The sequence below is a fragment of the Botryllus schlosseri genome, chromosome 10 (genome assembly GCF_051294905.1).
Source record: "Botryllus schlosseri isolate E-star chromosome 10, Bs_hap1, whole genome shotgun sequence".
NCBI classification, from domain to species: Eukaryota; Metazoa; Chordata; class Ascidiacea; order Stolidobranchia; family Styelidae; genus Botryllus; species Botryllus schlosseri.
Genome location: NC_137245.1, coordinates 22688726 through 22706186, shown reverse-complemented (window position 1 = coordinate 22706186; position 17461 = coordinate 22688726). Strand labels below are relative to the sequence as shown.

General features: G+C 41.8%; 1 protein-coding gene across 1 annotated transcript in view; it reads right to left on the bottom strand.

The window, feature by feature from the left end:
• Positions 1-3467: 3467 nt before the first annotated feature.
• LOC145448475 (sushi, von Willebrand factor type A, EGF and pentraxin domain-containing protein 1-like) overlaps positions 3468-17461 on the bottom strand; it is a 57567-nt gene continuing 43573 nt past the window's right edge. The window contains exons 40-55 of the mRNA XM_080326856.1: positions 17133-17312; positions 16607-16789; positions 16418-16538; positions 16018-16139; positions 15066-15235; positions 12870-13020; positions 12437-12516; positions 12320-12379; positions 11692-11772; positions 11573-11632; positions 8309-8362; positions 8175-8246; positions 8009-8117; positions 4367-4473; positions 4159-4309; positions 3468-4073 (exon numbers count right to left, since the gene is read on the bottom strand). Coding sequence (XP_080182982.1) covers positions 3964-4073; positions 4159-4309; positions 4367-4473; positions 8009-8117; positions 8175-8246; positions 8309-8362; positions 11573-11632; positions 11692-11772; positions 12320-12379; positions 12437-12516; positions 12870-13020; positions 15066-15235; positions 16018-16139; positions 16418-16538; positions 16607-16789; positions 17133-17312 — 1811 coding nt within the window. The 3' untranslated portion in view covers positions 3468-3963. The remainder of the gene's footprint in view (positions 4074-4158; positions 4310-4366; positions 4474-8008; positions 8118-8174; positions 8247-8308; positions 8363-11572; positions 11633-11691; positions 11773-12319; positions 12380-12436; positions 12517-12869; positions 13021-15065; positions 15236-16017; positions 16140-16417; positions 16539-16606; positions 16790-17132; positions 17313-17461) is intronic.

Sequence of the window (17461 nt, the reverse complement as noted above, 5' to 3'; positions counted from 1 at the left end):
GTGACTGCCTAATCGCGTCGAGCAAGTGCGACGGTGAAGATATTGTGCCATGTAACGGGTTAAGCAGCCGCGGCAGCTGGTCTTGTAGAAATTTCAATAAATTGTAGCTCCATTACGGTGGCGTTCTGAAGGAAATGGCTGCGGCCAAAAATTTTTGTTCGTTTTTACCTTCAATTTGAGACCACATCATTTTTAGGGCGCAGTGCCCCTTTAATGTTACTCGTCTGGTCACGATTGAATCGGACGACTGTATCTTACAAATTTGTCAGGTGATGTTGCCCTTGCCGCTAAGTTCCGGAAACAGCAAATATTCGCACATAATGTTTAGGTTTTATTGAAATCACACCTTCTATAGCAGATTTGAGTTTAGCCATATTCTAAGCAATTTTGAACGATGCGCTGTAACGTAGTCGGCAATCTCAACAACCGTTCGCATTGCGTCAAACACTCTTTAAAAGTGTAGGCCTACTACATAGCGGGATTCTCTTGAATCCGATTCCAGCCTAATACCGATTCAAAACAATAACAATCTGAAGTCGAGCATATCTCAAGAAACGCCCCATTAAAGCAGTGGTTCTCAATTTCTTTTAGACACGCCCACCTTTTTGATAGGGAAAAAATTCGAACCCCCTAACGTCATATAACAAAATGCAACCAGAATGCTAGGAATACAAACGGCTAGTTTGATGGCATGGAAGGTTATGGCTGTTGATGGGAGAATTCTCAAATATGAAACCAGACTATACACAGTGAAATAACTATGAATTGGAGATAAATTGCGCGCAGCGCGAACATTTTTTCAGTCGACCTCATTTTCGCGCCCCCCTTCAGATGCTTTCAAGCCCCAAGGGGGCGCGCGCCCCAGTTTGAGAACCACTGCATTCAAGAATGAGTAATCAAAAGAAACAGAGACGGTACGATAAAAGTGCTAAGAACCTAAATTAATTTGTAACAATACTGTGTCAGTAGTACTTGCGGTATAATGAAAGATGTCGCGGGCCTCAAAATAATCGTCTGTGGGCCGCATGCGGCCCGCGGGCCGCGGGTTGAGAACCCCTGCTGTAGCCAAATGGAAAGTGTGACGTGATACAATTTCCATTTGGCTACAGGCAATTTGACGGTCATTTTTGACCGGCTTGCCGAGCATTAAATTTGGTGAAACGGGTATCAATCGAAAGATGACTCTGCACTGATTACGAAAATATAAATTTTAATCCGCTCGTGGCCCTGGAACTCCCACAATAATCCTCGAATTTTTCATTGTTATGGAGATTGGCATTGGGACGTAACAATACTGCCTAGCTCTTGTTCTCTTGAGCTACTCTCTCGTTTCGCCAGACAGCATTGTTGCGTCCCAATGCCAATCTCCATAACAATGAAAATTTCGAGGCTGATTGTGGGAGTTCCAGGGCCACGAGCAGAATAAAATTTGTATTTTCGTAATCAGTGCAGAGTCATCTTTCGATTGATACCCGTTTTACCAAGTTGAATGCTCGGCAAGCCGGTCAAAAATGACCGTCAAATTGCCTGTAGCCAAATGGAAATTGTGACGTGAATCAATTTCACTGAGGCGTGAGATTTGCTTGTGTCGACACCATACAGGACACTATGGTTGAACCAAAAGCTCTGCTGTTCTTAGTTGGAGTATCGAATGTTTACATTCGATAGTTGGAGACTTGTGCGCCTTTTGAAATGTCCGTACCACCGGTCACATATCTCCCCATGCTACTTTTTTTCTCCTTTTCAACTGACTCAGCACATGATCAAACATCATGACCCTACATATTATATCAAAACTATTGGATTGCTTGCAAGCGAACTGGGCAGAATCGAGTTCCTGAGAATCGAATGCGACTGTTGTGATCGATTCGATCACGAATCGAGTGGGGTATCGCTCAATATGACGAAGAGGAAGTTCACATATACGTACCGTTTATGCAGGGATATATAGAACTATACATCCATGCTTTTATGCTACAAAGAAAATAATGCCAATTCCACTCTACCTCAAAGAAAACGCGGTAGACATTTCGTATTTTCGACCATGTATATTTCATTGCACTTTGAGACAATGCTGTGGGTTGATCACGACTTCACAAAGATGTCATTGCCAAAAATCATCATCATCATCATTGGTTTATTAGCAATTTTATCAGTTCAATACACCACAAAAATGCGATACAATGAAAAGACAGGAAGATGTCGAAGCGACAAGGAGTAGTCTATGGAATCTGACACCCACCTTGGCCTAGGCGATGTAAAGAGGAGGCATGCACACTGAATGAAAGTAAAGAAGATAGTATAGAAGAAGAATGCGACAAGAAATAGGGCGGCATGTCATGGGAAACGAGATCGATAGGTCAGTCGTGGTCCGGTAATCTTGAGGATGGACTGTATTTATTTAGTAGTAATTGCTTGTATTTCGACTTGAATGTGGACATGCTCGTCGACTGTCGGGTGGCCGGCGGGATACTGTTCCACACATCAGGTCCGGCATATTTGATGGAGCGATGATCTTTTCGGTCGATCATATGATATTTGGACGACGTGGACGCGCGTGTGTTGTACTTGTGCGCTTTTGATTCAGAGGTAAAGAAGTCATTGAAATATTCGGGGCAACGACCGCAGTGAAACTGATACATAAACTTGGCGATTTCTAGTTTCCGCATATCTTCCATGTTTAGGACGTCGAATCTCTTCAGCAGCGACTTATTGGATGGGCAGCCAGGCCCCTTTGGGGCCCTAGCTATGATTCGGAGCACTTTATACTGTAGTTTCTGCAGTGGCTTGAGTGCAGTTTTACTGGCAGCCCCCCAACAGAGGATGCCATAATGTAACTTCGATTGGATTAAGGATTTAAAGAGTATCAGAAGAACCCATGCTGGCATGAAGCGCCCAAGGCTGTAGAACAGGCCGCACTTCGGTGATAATTTTGTTTCTAGGGACTGAATATGACTCTTCCAGGACATGTTCGAGTCCAGTAAAACTCCGAGATATTTGGCATTATCTGTGTTGGAAACGGGCTGACCAGCGATATTAACGGTTAGGTTATTTTTTGAATTAACTGTCAGCAATTGCGATTTCGAGGCGTTTATGCAAAGGTTGTTCTGGGCCGTCCACTCGAGGTTTCAAAGGCTCCCACGGTGGGAAAATGGTATCAAAGCTGTAATCCCTGTTCAGTGTTCATATTCACTACTCGAAAAAAATCCTTTCTAACTACTCGACTCGAATTATCGCAATCAATGCTTCATTCGAGTTCGAATTATCGTTCCCAGCCCTATTTCTTAATGCAATTCTGGGTACTCACCGTCAATTGGTTGCAGAGTTGAAGCAATTTTTCACTAAGAATAAAACGGGCCCTAAATATAATGAATTTGGAAGACCATGAATATTCGCCGCATGCCTAGACTCTCCCTCTCGTTTATTCCGCAGTTGGAAAGGTACTGATACAAATCAACGAACACATCTTGGATGACAGCGCTATTTTGCGTTGCTTTATTTCCGCATAAAATATCACTACAAAACATTGTAAGTTCAAGGTAAAATGGCAACGCGAAAGGTTCTAAACTAAAAAAGTCAGAAAATATCTTTAGGCACGTATTCTGCATTATCGCCGGTATTTAAGTCAGTGATGAAACGATGACACGACATCCAGGGAAAAAATCATCCTGCATGGTTGTCTTATGACAGTAAGTTTATCCGCTGTTTTTGACAAAATATTTGTTTGTAACAAAATACGACGAAATTGCTCATCCGTCTGCAACCACAATTATGTGGCACGAAATGTATATAAAACAGAAGTATATGCCATGCTGTCCGTTAAAGCACGGGTGAAGTGCAAAATCCTTCAAGTACGATTTTCGATCTTGAAAAAAGTAGGCTACAGTAACGATCATGCCGTGAAGAACACGAGGTCAAGATATCGACATCTCTACACTGATTTCAGTACTGTTGCTTAATAATTTAAAATCTATTAATGTCTTCCATCTGTCGAGGTTTCTTTTTTGATTTTCCAGGGGGTCCACGCGGGCCCGGCGGTCCAGGCTTACCACGTAATGACTTGCCTCTCGGACCTGTAGTAAATAAGGTTGGCTTGATATAGGTAGGCCTAAACCGTTATGATTCTATTTCAATATACCACAGCCTGAAATACCATACCTGGCGGACCCGTTGGCCCTACAGGACCGGGAATTCCATGTCCCGGTGCTCCGCGCGGACCAACATCCCCAATATCTCCTTTACTTCCTTTCGCACCGCGCAATCCAGGCACTCCTGGATGCCCCTGGGGCCCGACAGGACCTTCATATCCCTAAAATCACCATGCTTGAGTTATTCACCCAATCATAGATCAGTAATTTCATGTTACCCGTTGTCCCGGAGGCCCTGGGGGACCGGGTGGCCCTTCCACCACAGTTGCTCTCGCTCTCGAACGTTTATCTCTTTCAAACTTCAACATGACTTCGTTAATTTTTTCTGCAAGGTAAAACAATGGCATGATTGTATACTGTGGTGACGCGTAGAAAACCGATGAGACGTGGTCAAAGTACCAGGGGTTGCTACTCAAGTAGATATAGAAATAACGCAGTAACTTTCTGCTCAACTGCAATTAGAAGTAGCAGTTCCAAAAAAAACATCACTACTACTTCAAATACAAATATAAAATTATATTCTGAACAGCACTCAAGGAATTATAGTTTCAAAAAGAATATTAAGTAGACGGGTCGCACGATTTTAGAAGTTAATAAATCGAATAGGTGCACAATTTGCAAATCGCAAAATGCATCTAGGCGAATAAAATGACTGATGACAGGCTACTACAAATATATGCAATCGTCGAAAAGAAAGTACTGCGACACGGGAGCTGTTTAGCCCAGCTTTCCTATGACAATCGCACTCGTAAAAGTGATGAAAATTTATCCAAAAACTACTTTATACTTTTTCAAATACAACGCGTAAAAAGAAAGTTATTTTGACTAAAAAACGTGTAAGTGCAAGTAGCCATAAAACATAAGTACTTGAGTAAGAAGTGTAAGACTCAAAACCTACCTGAGTACTCCGTAAAGTCACATCTTTACAGACCACCTCTGGTATGGTGTAAAAATGATACGGATGGAAAAAAGACTGCAGTGGCATGCAGACTTGGAAAATTGTCCACTTTTCCGAATTAGATTACAATTAGAATTCGAAATACTGAATTCGCAAAAACTTGGAAATTGAATGAAATTGTGAATGAGAAAATAATACAGCTAAAATGAAGTTCAGTTCACGTCAAATCACAGTGCGTTCCCATAAACACGAGAACGGTTAACGTCTTTACACCAAGCTTGGCTGGTTTTGAACCATACCAGGGGTCACCAACACGCGGGCGACATGCGGTCGGCGATCTGATTTGTGATTTTGGAACAAGAACGCGAAGTAAACAATTTTGAAATGCTGAAATTGATTTCAGTTTCCAATTGTAGTAGTTGTTTCAAAATAATCTATTCGTTTGTGCCCAACAACACTATTCCTCACTACCTGAAACGGTTTCGGCGATGGCGACAGCATTCCATCGATGGAGAGTCAGTTATTATGAGCAATGAGCATATCGCCTTGCCGTGCAATGGCCCCAGCACTGCCAAGACGCTCAGAAAATGGCCTAGGTTTGTCCCACAAGATCAATCTTTAGGACGAAATAGTCTTTCAGCTTACAGGGGCGGGCAACTTCTCCAGTCGGCGGGCCGTATGTAGAAAAATTGAGTACTTGGCGGGCCGGATAGCTGAATCGATACATTATTCGCCCATTTATCGTAACGACAGCAATGTCATTCCAAAGCCATTTCTCTCCGATAATGACGAAGACAATGTGGATTAGAGAACACCATTGTCACACAGGAGTCGCCATGTCTGCTTCTCTCTGATCAATCAACACATGGTGAAATCCTTAATTAAGATTTCAAGGTGTTCGATAAGCCCGGCACCCCAAATTTACCAAGATATCAATTCATTAGGGTTGAGTACATCGTAAATGCCGATAATGCAAGTCTTGTCGCTTCTACGAACTTACCAGTGCGGAGCATGGACCGGAGCCGGAATGGATATCCGACCGGATTTTTTTCAATGTTAGCCGGACCGGATACGAGTCGGATCAGTACTTTTTCTGATACGGCCGGAGCCGGATCAGAGCCGGATCAGTACTTTTTTGATGAGGCCAGAATCTTCATGGGCATTGGGCAAGCATGCCGTTTGTAACTAAATAACTACCAGCCAACCACACGCAAGTAACCGCCAAGCCAGTACGAAAATAAACGAGTCATATTTATAAATTCACGGAACCACCGTACCGTGTTGGGCCGGATTTCCGGCCGGACGTTTTCATTTTTTGCCGGAGCCGGATCGGAGCCGGATCAGTACCATTACCGAGAACGGCCAATGCCAAGAATCTAACTTACTGAAAAAGCGTTGTCGAGAAATTTATATATGACAGTCGACACCGAATGTGGCTAAGCCGTCATGCACATGCACTTACACACGACCTGTATATATGCATAACATGCCTGCATTGCACACATTGCATTATCGGTAATGTCCATTCTCTGTAATGGATTTCTCGGTAATGGTTTTCTTAGCATTGACCGGACACCGGCCGGCGGGCAAATTATCAACTAAGACGGTAAACTGTCCGCGGGCCGGGCAAAATCCCGTCGCGGGCCGTATGTTGCCCACCCCTGAGCTAGTAGCATGTCTGACTAGCCCCAATATCGATTCATTAGTCGCTGATAAGCGTATTCAGGTATCGTGCGCAGCTCATAGTTCAAAATAAAATGTAGTTTGTGATCATAAAATTTCTTGTTGTATTTTTACTTCTTTAATAAAATTACTTCTTTTGTGGTAACCATGCCCATCGCCCATGTAAGTGAGCACGGTGTTGTACTTAAGTAAAGGTTTTAAAGCGTGATCGAAATCGATATTTTTCGCAAACTACAAGCTACTATTCCAGCATGGCTATTATTCGTCACAACAACTACTATTTGAAGAGCTTCTTGGAGGTACAGAACTTCAATATACAATTGAATAGTGTATTCATATTGAAATGAACCCGAATATTTTCGGCTGACACTCGTCAGGGGTAATCGTCAGCAACTAGTAGAGAATTGGAAAGAACATCGTATATCAACAATCGTATCACAAAATTTGACGTCACCAGCAAGAAATTTCGTGAATGAGAGAGCGTTCTATGTACTATTTTTACGTGGTACACGAACTCCTCTTGTTGACAGAGCTTTGGTTGGTGTATTTTGATAAAAGTCGACTCTAAGGCACACAAATGGAATTGTGAACGGCCTCGCCCAACGATTCGAAATCGGTCGTCTCGATAATTATTCGCACAAATCGGATTATCTAACCGACGTTTGCCGATGGCCGTTCACAATTCCATTTGTGTGCCTTAGAGTCGACTTTTATCAAAATACACCAACCAAAACTCTGTCAACAAAAGGAGTTCGTGTACCACGTAAAAATAGTACAAAGAACGCTCTCTCATTCACGGAATTTCATGCTGGTGACGTCATATTTTGTGATACGATTGTTGATATACAATGTTCTTTCCAATTCTCTACTAGTTGCTGACGATTACCCCTGACGAGTGTCAGCCGAAAATATTCGAGTTCATTTCAATATGAATATACTATGCAACAACTACTATGATTGCACGGTGTAAGTAATGCGACGGCGGCTTGGGACTGGATTTCCCTGTTCGAGGGGGATATTCTTGTTAACTCGCTCCAAAATGCCCCAGACAAAGAGGCATTTTGAGGAAAACAATAAATTCGATTATAGCTAAAATTAGAGCACAAAAAATTGAACAAATTAGATTAGAATTAGAATTAGAGCATAGAAACATTTCACAAATTAGATTAGAATTAGATTACTGGCATTTAGCTCTAATTTGGTGAAATTAGCCAACTAGAATTATCTAGTTGTCCAAGTCTGGTGGCATATGGATCTATGCTACGCGCTACGTTCTCACCTCGCACAATTTCCGCAGCGTCGCTTCTAGCCCGTGCGTAGATTGATTGTTCGTCCAAGACAGCTTGCGGAGAACTACTACCGGATTCACCTCTCATTCCTTTCAACCCCTGCGACACACATGCTTTTTTGAAACCAAGTTCGTTACTGTCACAAAATCGTCTTACTGGAGGGCCTCTAGGTCCTTCCGGTCCCCTCGCGCCGGGAGATCCTTCTATTCCCATGTCCCCTGGTATACCCTGAAATTGGTAATATAGCATAATACATAATGTGACGAATAACTGCATCAAGTCTTGCATACCGGACTTCCATTCGCTCCCCGTGTACCCGGCTCGCCCTTTGTGCCCGGCATGCCCTTCAAAATACAATTTAAACCTTACACAATGGCCCGCCCTAGGTAACTGCGTGCATGCGTCAGTTCTGTGAGGCAGGGCATGGTATGGTATGGTATGGTATGGAAGTATGGTATGGTATGGATCGATATTTTGGTATGGAATATGGAACAATGCAAGTATGGTATGGAATGGAAGATTTTAATCTATGGTATGGAACGACATTTCCATACTTCCATACTTTGGTGTTTTATACATTTTATCGTGCAAGCTTCAAGAAGCGTAGGTTGTTCACTGTTCACGGAATATGATCGCTTTTGTTATGTGTGAACGTGAACTATTGAACGCTGTGTAGGATCAAATACACGCTTGTGCAACGGTTTTACGAGCACTTGGAATGACATGACTTTGTGATGTAATAATGACAACACTAATGTTGATCCGATATTCTATTGAGTCTAGACACGACGTCTCCGAGCATAGTCTATCATGTGACGCAATAATTGGTAATGTTGGCTACTCCAACTACCTCATTCCTTGAGTGACGAGAGCTTACACGCAATCATGAGGCAACGTACTTAATGCTCAATGTGATTAATATATAATTACATTTCTTCTGAACGTTATCCGTACATTCATACCAGGGGTGGGCAAACTACGGCCCGCGGGCCGCATGCAGCCCGCAACACCGTTCTGTGCAGCCCGCAAGAGTCTAAAGAAACCTATTAAAAATATTGATAAAATGCGTACTAAAAATCGAATTAATGCAGGGACTTGATTAAACATTTTCTTAGTATATTTCACCTTGATAATTCTAAGGCAGTGGGTGTCAGCCTGGGGGACGCGTGTCCCTTGGGGTCACGAAAGCATCTGAAGGGGATCGCGAAGTTGAGCTCAACTGAAAATTTTTTTCGCGCTTCGCGCGATTTGTTTCATTAGTGCCCTGTATTTAGTATGAATTTCATATTTAAAAATCTCTCATCAATAGTCGTAACTTCACATGCCACCAAACTATCCGTTAGGTTTGCTACAGGTACCTGCTTGCGTTTTGCGATATGACAATAAGGGGGCGCGAAATCTACACATATAGTATAGAAGCGTGTTTGAAGGTAATATGGTTATGATGCTGTCAGCATTGTGTGTCCTGGAACTGAGCCCAAAGCGGATTTAGTAAATTTATGAACTGATCACTGCTCACAGATTTAAATTTCAATCCTGTTCTAATTATCGGGACAATAGACTTTCATCTCTATAGTTTTGACAAATTGGTTATTGAGGTCGACCAACCTATGAAATCTAAATCTCGCCATTGTTTCTGGCGCGTGTACGATATCATCATAGCAGGGTTGTAACCAAGTCACATGGTTCCGAGTCACGAGTCAATCTGACTTTTGTGGTTTTGACTCGAGTCGAGTCGAGTCATTTTCAATTCATCACCGACTCGAGTCCGAGTCCAAGTCACCGTTTTAAGGGTCAAGTCCGAGTCATAGTGTTATGACTCGAGTCGAGTCCAAGTCACAGTATTGAAGTCATGTTCAACTTATGAACGGCTTAGTCCTACAGGCGCCGCCATGTCTGCTTCTCTCTGATCAACTAACTCACAGTGCAATCCTCAATTAAAATTGCAAAGCGTTTGATAAGCCCCTTTACCCAAAATGTACCAAATATAAATTCATTAGGGTTGAGTACATCGTAAATGCCGTTAATGCGAGTCTTATCGCTTCGAATGACTTACACGTAAGCTCCACTCTCGCGCAGTGCGCAGACCTATATAATAACATGCAGTCACTAAAATTTGATGTTTAGGCAAGTAGTGGGGAATCTCGGTAGATTGGGGCCGCGGGCCACATGATCATGTTAGACGGGAAACTGTCCGCGGGGCGGACAAAATCTCGTTGCGGACCATATGTTGCCAGTCCCTTTTGCGGACATTCCTAGATAAAAATCTACTGACTATCTCATTTTGCTCGCGGAAGCTGTCGAGTAGAGGTACACGGCACCTCACCACTGTGAACTAAACCTAACCAAAACAGACTCTGTAAAACTATTACCAGGAGTTAGATTCGCATCATGGCTAAGTTTAAGCAATAACGACATCCGAAATATCAATAATATAGGTGCTCGAAAAGGTACTTTCCTTATGATATTGAAGTATTTGAAAGTATGGAATGTATGGAAAGTATGGTATGGAACAATGTTGGTATGGTATGGAAAATTGCAAGTATGGTATGGAGAGAGTAAGGCAAGTATGGAGTATGGAAAATTCTCGTTCCATACCATACCATACCATGCCCTGCTGTGAGGGCGGATAAGTAAGTAAGGAATATATTTAATCAAGAGGGAGTCAAAGTAGCCAGCATTGCTACGTCAGGAGACGTAATGCCGCAAAGTCCTTCTGAATTACAAGTAGAAGTGGTGATTTACAAGATCTGTCAAAACTACTCCAATCTGAATTAGAAAAACAAGGTTAGGCCGTGGGGTCAGATACTTTCAGCGTTCAATCGGAGGTGGGTACTACATTTGTAAAAGCAAGATGAGTACTCGCGACTAATGTAAAATGACTAAGGACATTACATATAGGCGTTATCCTTCAAAATATATTCGGTTATCGTGATTCAGAGGCTATATCATTCGGTTCCTATGACAATTTCAGTCAAAAAAGTGGTGCTCACTGAACTCATAACTACTATATACACTATCTATAAAATCCAAGTAATTTTGCTTCAAAACCCCTTATGTTGAACGAGTGATTGTAGTCGAAAAACATAGCTACTTGAGTAAGTGGTACAAGTCGATACAATATACTTGAGTACTTAGAAAAAGTAGAAGTATTTCGTTATTGGCCACCTCGGGCAGTATATGCTATATATGCTGTGCAATATGTCATTCTCAGAACTCGCCACTATGCAAAACGACACCAAATCTCAGTGATTCATTGCAGAACTCACATTCATGCCTCGTTATGACAATACGATAGACCGCTATATCATTTGGACTGACTCTGACTCATAATCATACAGATGCACAAGGCCGTCATATTCTCTTGTGATCAACACACTTTGGTTTTGTAAGTGTTGTTTTGGGGACTGCTTTCAAAACGGTATGCGATGCGTAATGTATACGGGATCGGCTAACACATTTTATCAATGATTAAGCGATTTTAAAGCTACATGACATATCAATACGACGCGCGCGGACGCGTTCAAATTCGTTGCCAATGTACAGTTTCTTACAGGATTTCCAGGTTCGCCTTTTATCGGAAAGAACACTTTGCTTCCGTCATCATTTCTCATCTGAAAAACTTGTGCTATAACGGAACGTCCACGAATACATAGCAGTTTTAGTGCATTACCGCTTGTAATCCGTCCGGAAGATTCAATGAAGTGGTTGTCCCGTCGCTGCCCCTAGCTTCAATTAGTTGATCTTCGTAGTTCTAAAGAATATCAGGATGTGGTCAAAGCATAAGCGTTACTACGAGAGCAGAAATAGAAGTGACGATGTAAATTTCTACTCGATCACAAGTGGATAGCAGTTTCAAAGACATGTCAAAATACTTCATGTAGAAGTAGAAAATCAAGATACGTAACGTACTCGGGGAAGTATAGCTTTAAAACAAGATTTGTGCAATGACACTACAAATGGTGCAATTTTTGGCGCCTTTTCATTCATAAAAGTGATGCAAACATATATATCCCAAATATACTTTCCACTTTACCAAATTCAAAGTGTTGAAAGCATGTAGTTTTGTATAAAAAATCTGTTCAGTAGAAGTGCAAGTATAAAAAACATAACAACTTGAGTATAGTACAAGTATTGGCGATGGGCACCTCTGAGTCTAGCTGAAGTTTGGCTAGGATTGGCTTCGAATACCGTCACGTGGTGACTAACATTTCATTCTATTAAAGTTACTCGAGAATATCGCTCGATTGCTACCTAAAGGTGATACCGCGTAGCCATTATACATCACGCCAAATACTCACAACGTGAATGACCGCGAACGGCTCCCCTTTAGCCCCCTTCAAAGTTTCTCCAGGAGCAACCTAAACAGCAAGAAAACGTTTTGATTGTGATAAAACGTACTGCAGGGAATGTCTTACCGAAGTGCCGGGTAATCCAGGGATACCGGGCGGACCGGGTGGTCCAGGCGGGCAGTTACACATCCCGGTGGGTCTGGGTTCTGGCAATAGATATCGCAATGAAATAGCTGGCCGCAAGATTTTAAAATGTCACGATTTAGAGTCATTAGACAATCTGCGAAGCTTGAAAATGATCGGTGTCGACCAGAGAAGGTCAATACGAAGTGCTTCCACTTTATCGGGGTTGTCAAGTAGGTTTTTTTCGCGAAACAATTGCTTTTTATGATTTGTATCATTTACAAAAGAGTGACATTGTCATAAAAACTTGGCGCGAAATGGTCCCTGCATCACGACATTACGCAGGTCACGTGGATGCGCCCTTGCAATTACGACATAAGTCGCCTCCGACCAACTGCTAAAAGTACCCGCCAGAAGCATATACAATTCTACTCACGGTCGTCCTCGCATAGCTTGGCGGCGAGCACCGACTGAATCTGCTTGATGGAGTCGTAGTCTTTTACGTGGTAGACGGACGAGTCGTGGGGCGGCGAGGCCATCAGCTTCAGCTCGTCAATATCCGCATCGCCAACGCCTACTGCCAAAACCTGTAACGGACGACAAAAATCGATGATACCCGGCGTGTGTTCGGTTGAGGGTCGGAAGAGGTAGATAACGAAGTAGGCCTATTACCAGATGCATTCAGTAACAAAGCACTTCTTAACTTCTGGACTTCTCAATAATATTTCCCGACTTGCGCTCCGTATTACTCAAGTCATTATGCTTATCGACTACTATACCACTTCACTTCTATATTTGGATATTCTTTTGAAAAAAACTACGAACCTTTTACGCTTCGGAGTTTGAAAAGTAGCAGAACTATTAGCAGTGAGGTTGCCATATGAATTGTGTGAAATACTGCCCGTGTCTCAGTAGCAGAATGCTTTCGAAAAATGTACCAATTTGTAGTGCCATTAGTTTGTTTGTGATATTCATGGTGTTTGTCGACTACTATGGTCAAAATTGTTCATTTACAACGGGCCAATTCTCGTCATTTTTATTCCGTAGCTGCCGGTTTGTAGCACGGCCCGCTTTTAAGGCTTTTATAAGACACCGCTTACACGGATGATATGGCGAGGAGGAGCCAGAGGTGGTCAAAGTAGTCATCGTCGCTACTCAAGTAGAAGTAGAGGTAACGCCGAAATTTCTACTCAAGTAGAAGTAGAAGTGGTGGTTCACAAGTAAGTAAGTAGATATTCTACGCCTATTTTTGCCTACAAAACTGAAAACTGCCAAGTAAAAGTAGAAGTAGTCTAAAATCATAACTACTTAAAAAGTAGTGTGAGTAGGCAAAATCTACTTCAAGTACTTAAAAAAGTAGAAGTACTTCGTTACTGATCACCTCTGGGAGGAGCCTAGATAAACCTCCAACACCTGGGTAGGAATTCTGGAGTCTACCTCGGTCTAACTCGAACCATAGCAACCATTTGTTGTTGCAGCAGTGCCATTAGTTATTTTATATTAGTCGTGAACATTAGGGCTCTTCAAAAATGACTTTTTTTCTCAAATCGTACTGGCTACTTGATAAAATTGTTAGGTTACCTAATTTAAGCCTACACACAAAATTTGGTTCAATTCCAACCAGTAACCGCTTTGCTACAGGAGAAGAAAGTTTCTATTTATTATATAAAAATAAATAATAAAAAATTTGAAAATTTTCTGTTCACCCCATGACAGTGTTAGGCTGTCTATAGAAACGATGCTCACCAAATTTGGTTCAATTCCAACCAGTGGAAGCGGAGTTATTGCTGTCGAAAAATTTGGATTTTAATAAAATAGTATTTACGGTGACCGATTCTATGTTTATCTTTTATAGTTGTGCTCACCGTAAATACTATTTTATTCAAATCCAAATTTTTCGACGGCAATAACTCCGCTTTCACTGGTTGAAATTGAACCAAATTTGGTGAGCATCGTTTCTACAGACAGCCTAACACTTTCATGGGGTGAACAGAAAATTTTCAAATTTTTTATTATTTATTTTTATATAATAAATAGAAACTTTCTTCTCCTGTAGCAAAGCGGTTACTGGCTGGAATTGAACCAAATTTTGTGTGTAGGCTTAAATTAGGTAACCTAACAATTTTATCAAGTAGCCAGTACGATTTGAGAAAAAAAGTCATTTTTGAAGAGCCCTAGTGAACATACATCTTGCAATTTTGAAAGTAGCCTGCTTAGATTAACTATAAAATTATGCGACCCTTTGATGAAAGCTGCTTTTGTCACTATACTTACTTGAGTTCATTTCCGACCTATCACTTTGTACTTCCACTTGAAGTAGTTTTGAAATGTCTCGGAAATTGCTAATTGTAATACAGAAAAAATGTATGCGGTTACTTCAATTCTGCTTGACCGGCAACAGTGACTATGTCGGTTAGTGCATAGGAAATCTCTAAACTTTATCGAATGTACGGTGTATGGTTTGGTCCATCGGATTAAATTTATCGCGTTGCAAATAATTGCAAGTCGAATATGATTTGCGATGAAGCTGTCCGAACTAAATGGGCGTCGAAGTGTTCGCAATTTCTGGAACTGTTCTCCGCATATTGTACTCAAAAGAGTACGGGAGTCGTAACGCTATGCAAGCACTCACTCTCATCCCCGCGTTTCTCATTTCACGCGCGGGATTTCCGACGTCATCTTGGCTTCTACCATCGGTCAGTATCAAGGCAGTCTTTCTGACGTACGGTCGCGCGCCGGATGACAGTGACAGCGCGTTGTACAGAGAGAACGTAATGGCCCGTCCGGTTTCTGTGTTGCCACCTGTAAATATGAAATTTATATTGTGAAGTCAACGTTTGGTATACTCAAGTAGAATTAGAAGTAAAGTGGTGAATTTACACTCCATAGCAAGTAGAAGCAGCGAGAGTGGAAGTAGAAAATAAAGGTGTGATAATGACTGGACAACTAGAAAATTTTCAGATTTTCCAAATTAGATTATAATTATAGCTACAATTTTATTTTTCAAATTACATTAGAATTATAGCTACGAATTTTTTTTCCAATTTAGATTAGAATTAAAATTGCAGCATAGAGACACTTAACAAATTAGATTAGAATTAGAATTAGAGAATACAAACATTTCACCAGTTAGATTAGAATTAAAATTTGAGCATAGAAACATTTCACAAATTAGATTAGGATTGACTTGGAGCGTAGAAACATTTCAGAAATTGGATTAGAATTAGATTACCAGCAATTTGGTCTAATTATTCCAATTGACCTGTTGTTCATGCAAGTTTGGGTGAAGTATGTAGTTGTCTCTGCAGACCACAAGTTGTACATACTCCATACCATAGATATTGCCCAGTACATTGTTGTATAATGCCATTGCATGTTACTGAATCCTCCAGAACTATGTACATGTACATTAGGATAAATCCAAGAAAAGCATGACATGGCTGAAATTCTTTGGTGCCAATTACGGATCCCGTTAAGCGACTTGACTGAATGAGCAACTCGAATTAAACCGTTTTCGTTGGATCATATTCGTGGCGCTGCAATACGATGTGGTCCGAATCCAGTCAGATTCAACTGATGCATACCTTTGTAAGGCATCGCGTCAATCGCCGACATGACTTCATTCAAAGTGAGATAATCAGTGAGGAGAAATTCCGTTCGCGGGTCGTCCGAATACTGCACCACTCCGAAACGCGTGTGGTCCCAACTAGAAAAATGGAGAGTTAAAGCGAGAATGAAAAATTAGCTGCCGATATCGCAATATAGGGTAAAGTCCGTCGGCTAAGTCAGGATGATTCTTTTGGGGTGGGAGGGGAGTTTGCATATATTGACGTAACGTCGGATACATCCGTTGAAGATAATGACGTAACGTTTTTATGACAACTTTCACTCACAAAACAGATGCAAACGTGTGCTAAAATCATATATAAAGTGTTTCGCTACTGACCACATCCGTAATATATAAATATATATATATTTACATACCCGACTTTGAAAGGCAGCACCAAGGCTTTGAGGAAATCTTTAATCTTTTTAAAGTTCTGATCTCCAACCGACCAGCTCCCGTCCACCACAAATATTATATCGCTAACGGCGGTCTTGCACGCTGTAAATTGAGTCGCGTATTTAGACAGTAACTTGGTATTTACGCGTCGGACTGCGAATCTTTCGCACCTCTACACACTGGGTCCGTGTTGCTCCAGACGCCGCCTTTTAAGCATATCCTGTGCGTCGACCCGACTAAATTCGACTCGCTGTCCGCGCACGAAAACGAGCAGTTGCTGCCTACGCGGTTCCCGTCGGTGCAATTCATCATTAGGTCTTCGTCGAGTGATACAAGTATCGGACACTGGTTGCCTGAATGAAACGCCACCGATATTAGCCTATCATATTCGTCATCCGTAAAAACGAAGGCACCACCATATTCAAGTTGGTAACGCCGAAGGTTGACCGATGCGTAAAAACTGTATGATTTACACCACAAGGAATTAAACTCGAAAATAATTCCGGCTTGGGTTAAGTAACCTTGGGATATATGCGACCGTGTTCCGCATGTTGCAGAAAAGATGTGGGGCCACAGGCGACTTATCCCGTGGAATTTGGAGCTCCGAATATCTGATATTATCTTTTATGATTCCCGAGATGATGACTTATAGCTATGCCTAAATGCCCATCTCCGTTCCTAGCTTATTCGACTCACGTATACATTCAGTTGGATCTCCGCTCCACCGCCCATTCTCTTGGCAACTTCTCTCCCGCGATCCAATCAACTCATCACCTTCGTTGCAGGTGAACTGGCATGTGGTGCCGCACTCATGATCACCGCCATCGCATTGCTTGATTCCGTTCAGGGGCGTCCTCAAAATGGGACACGTTATCGCTGTAATATGCAGAAGTGCATGGTCAGTGTTAATACTCAAGCAGAAGAAGGATTTCAACTCAATTTCAAGAAGACTTAGCGAGTGGAACCAGAAAAAGATGGTCTCAAACTGAAATCTTACTGGAAGATGTAGTTTCAAGAAGTAGGTA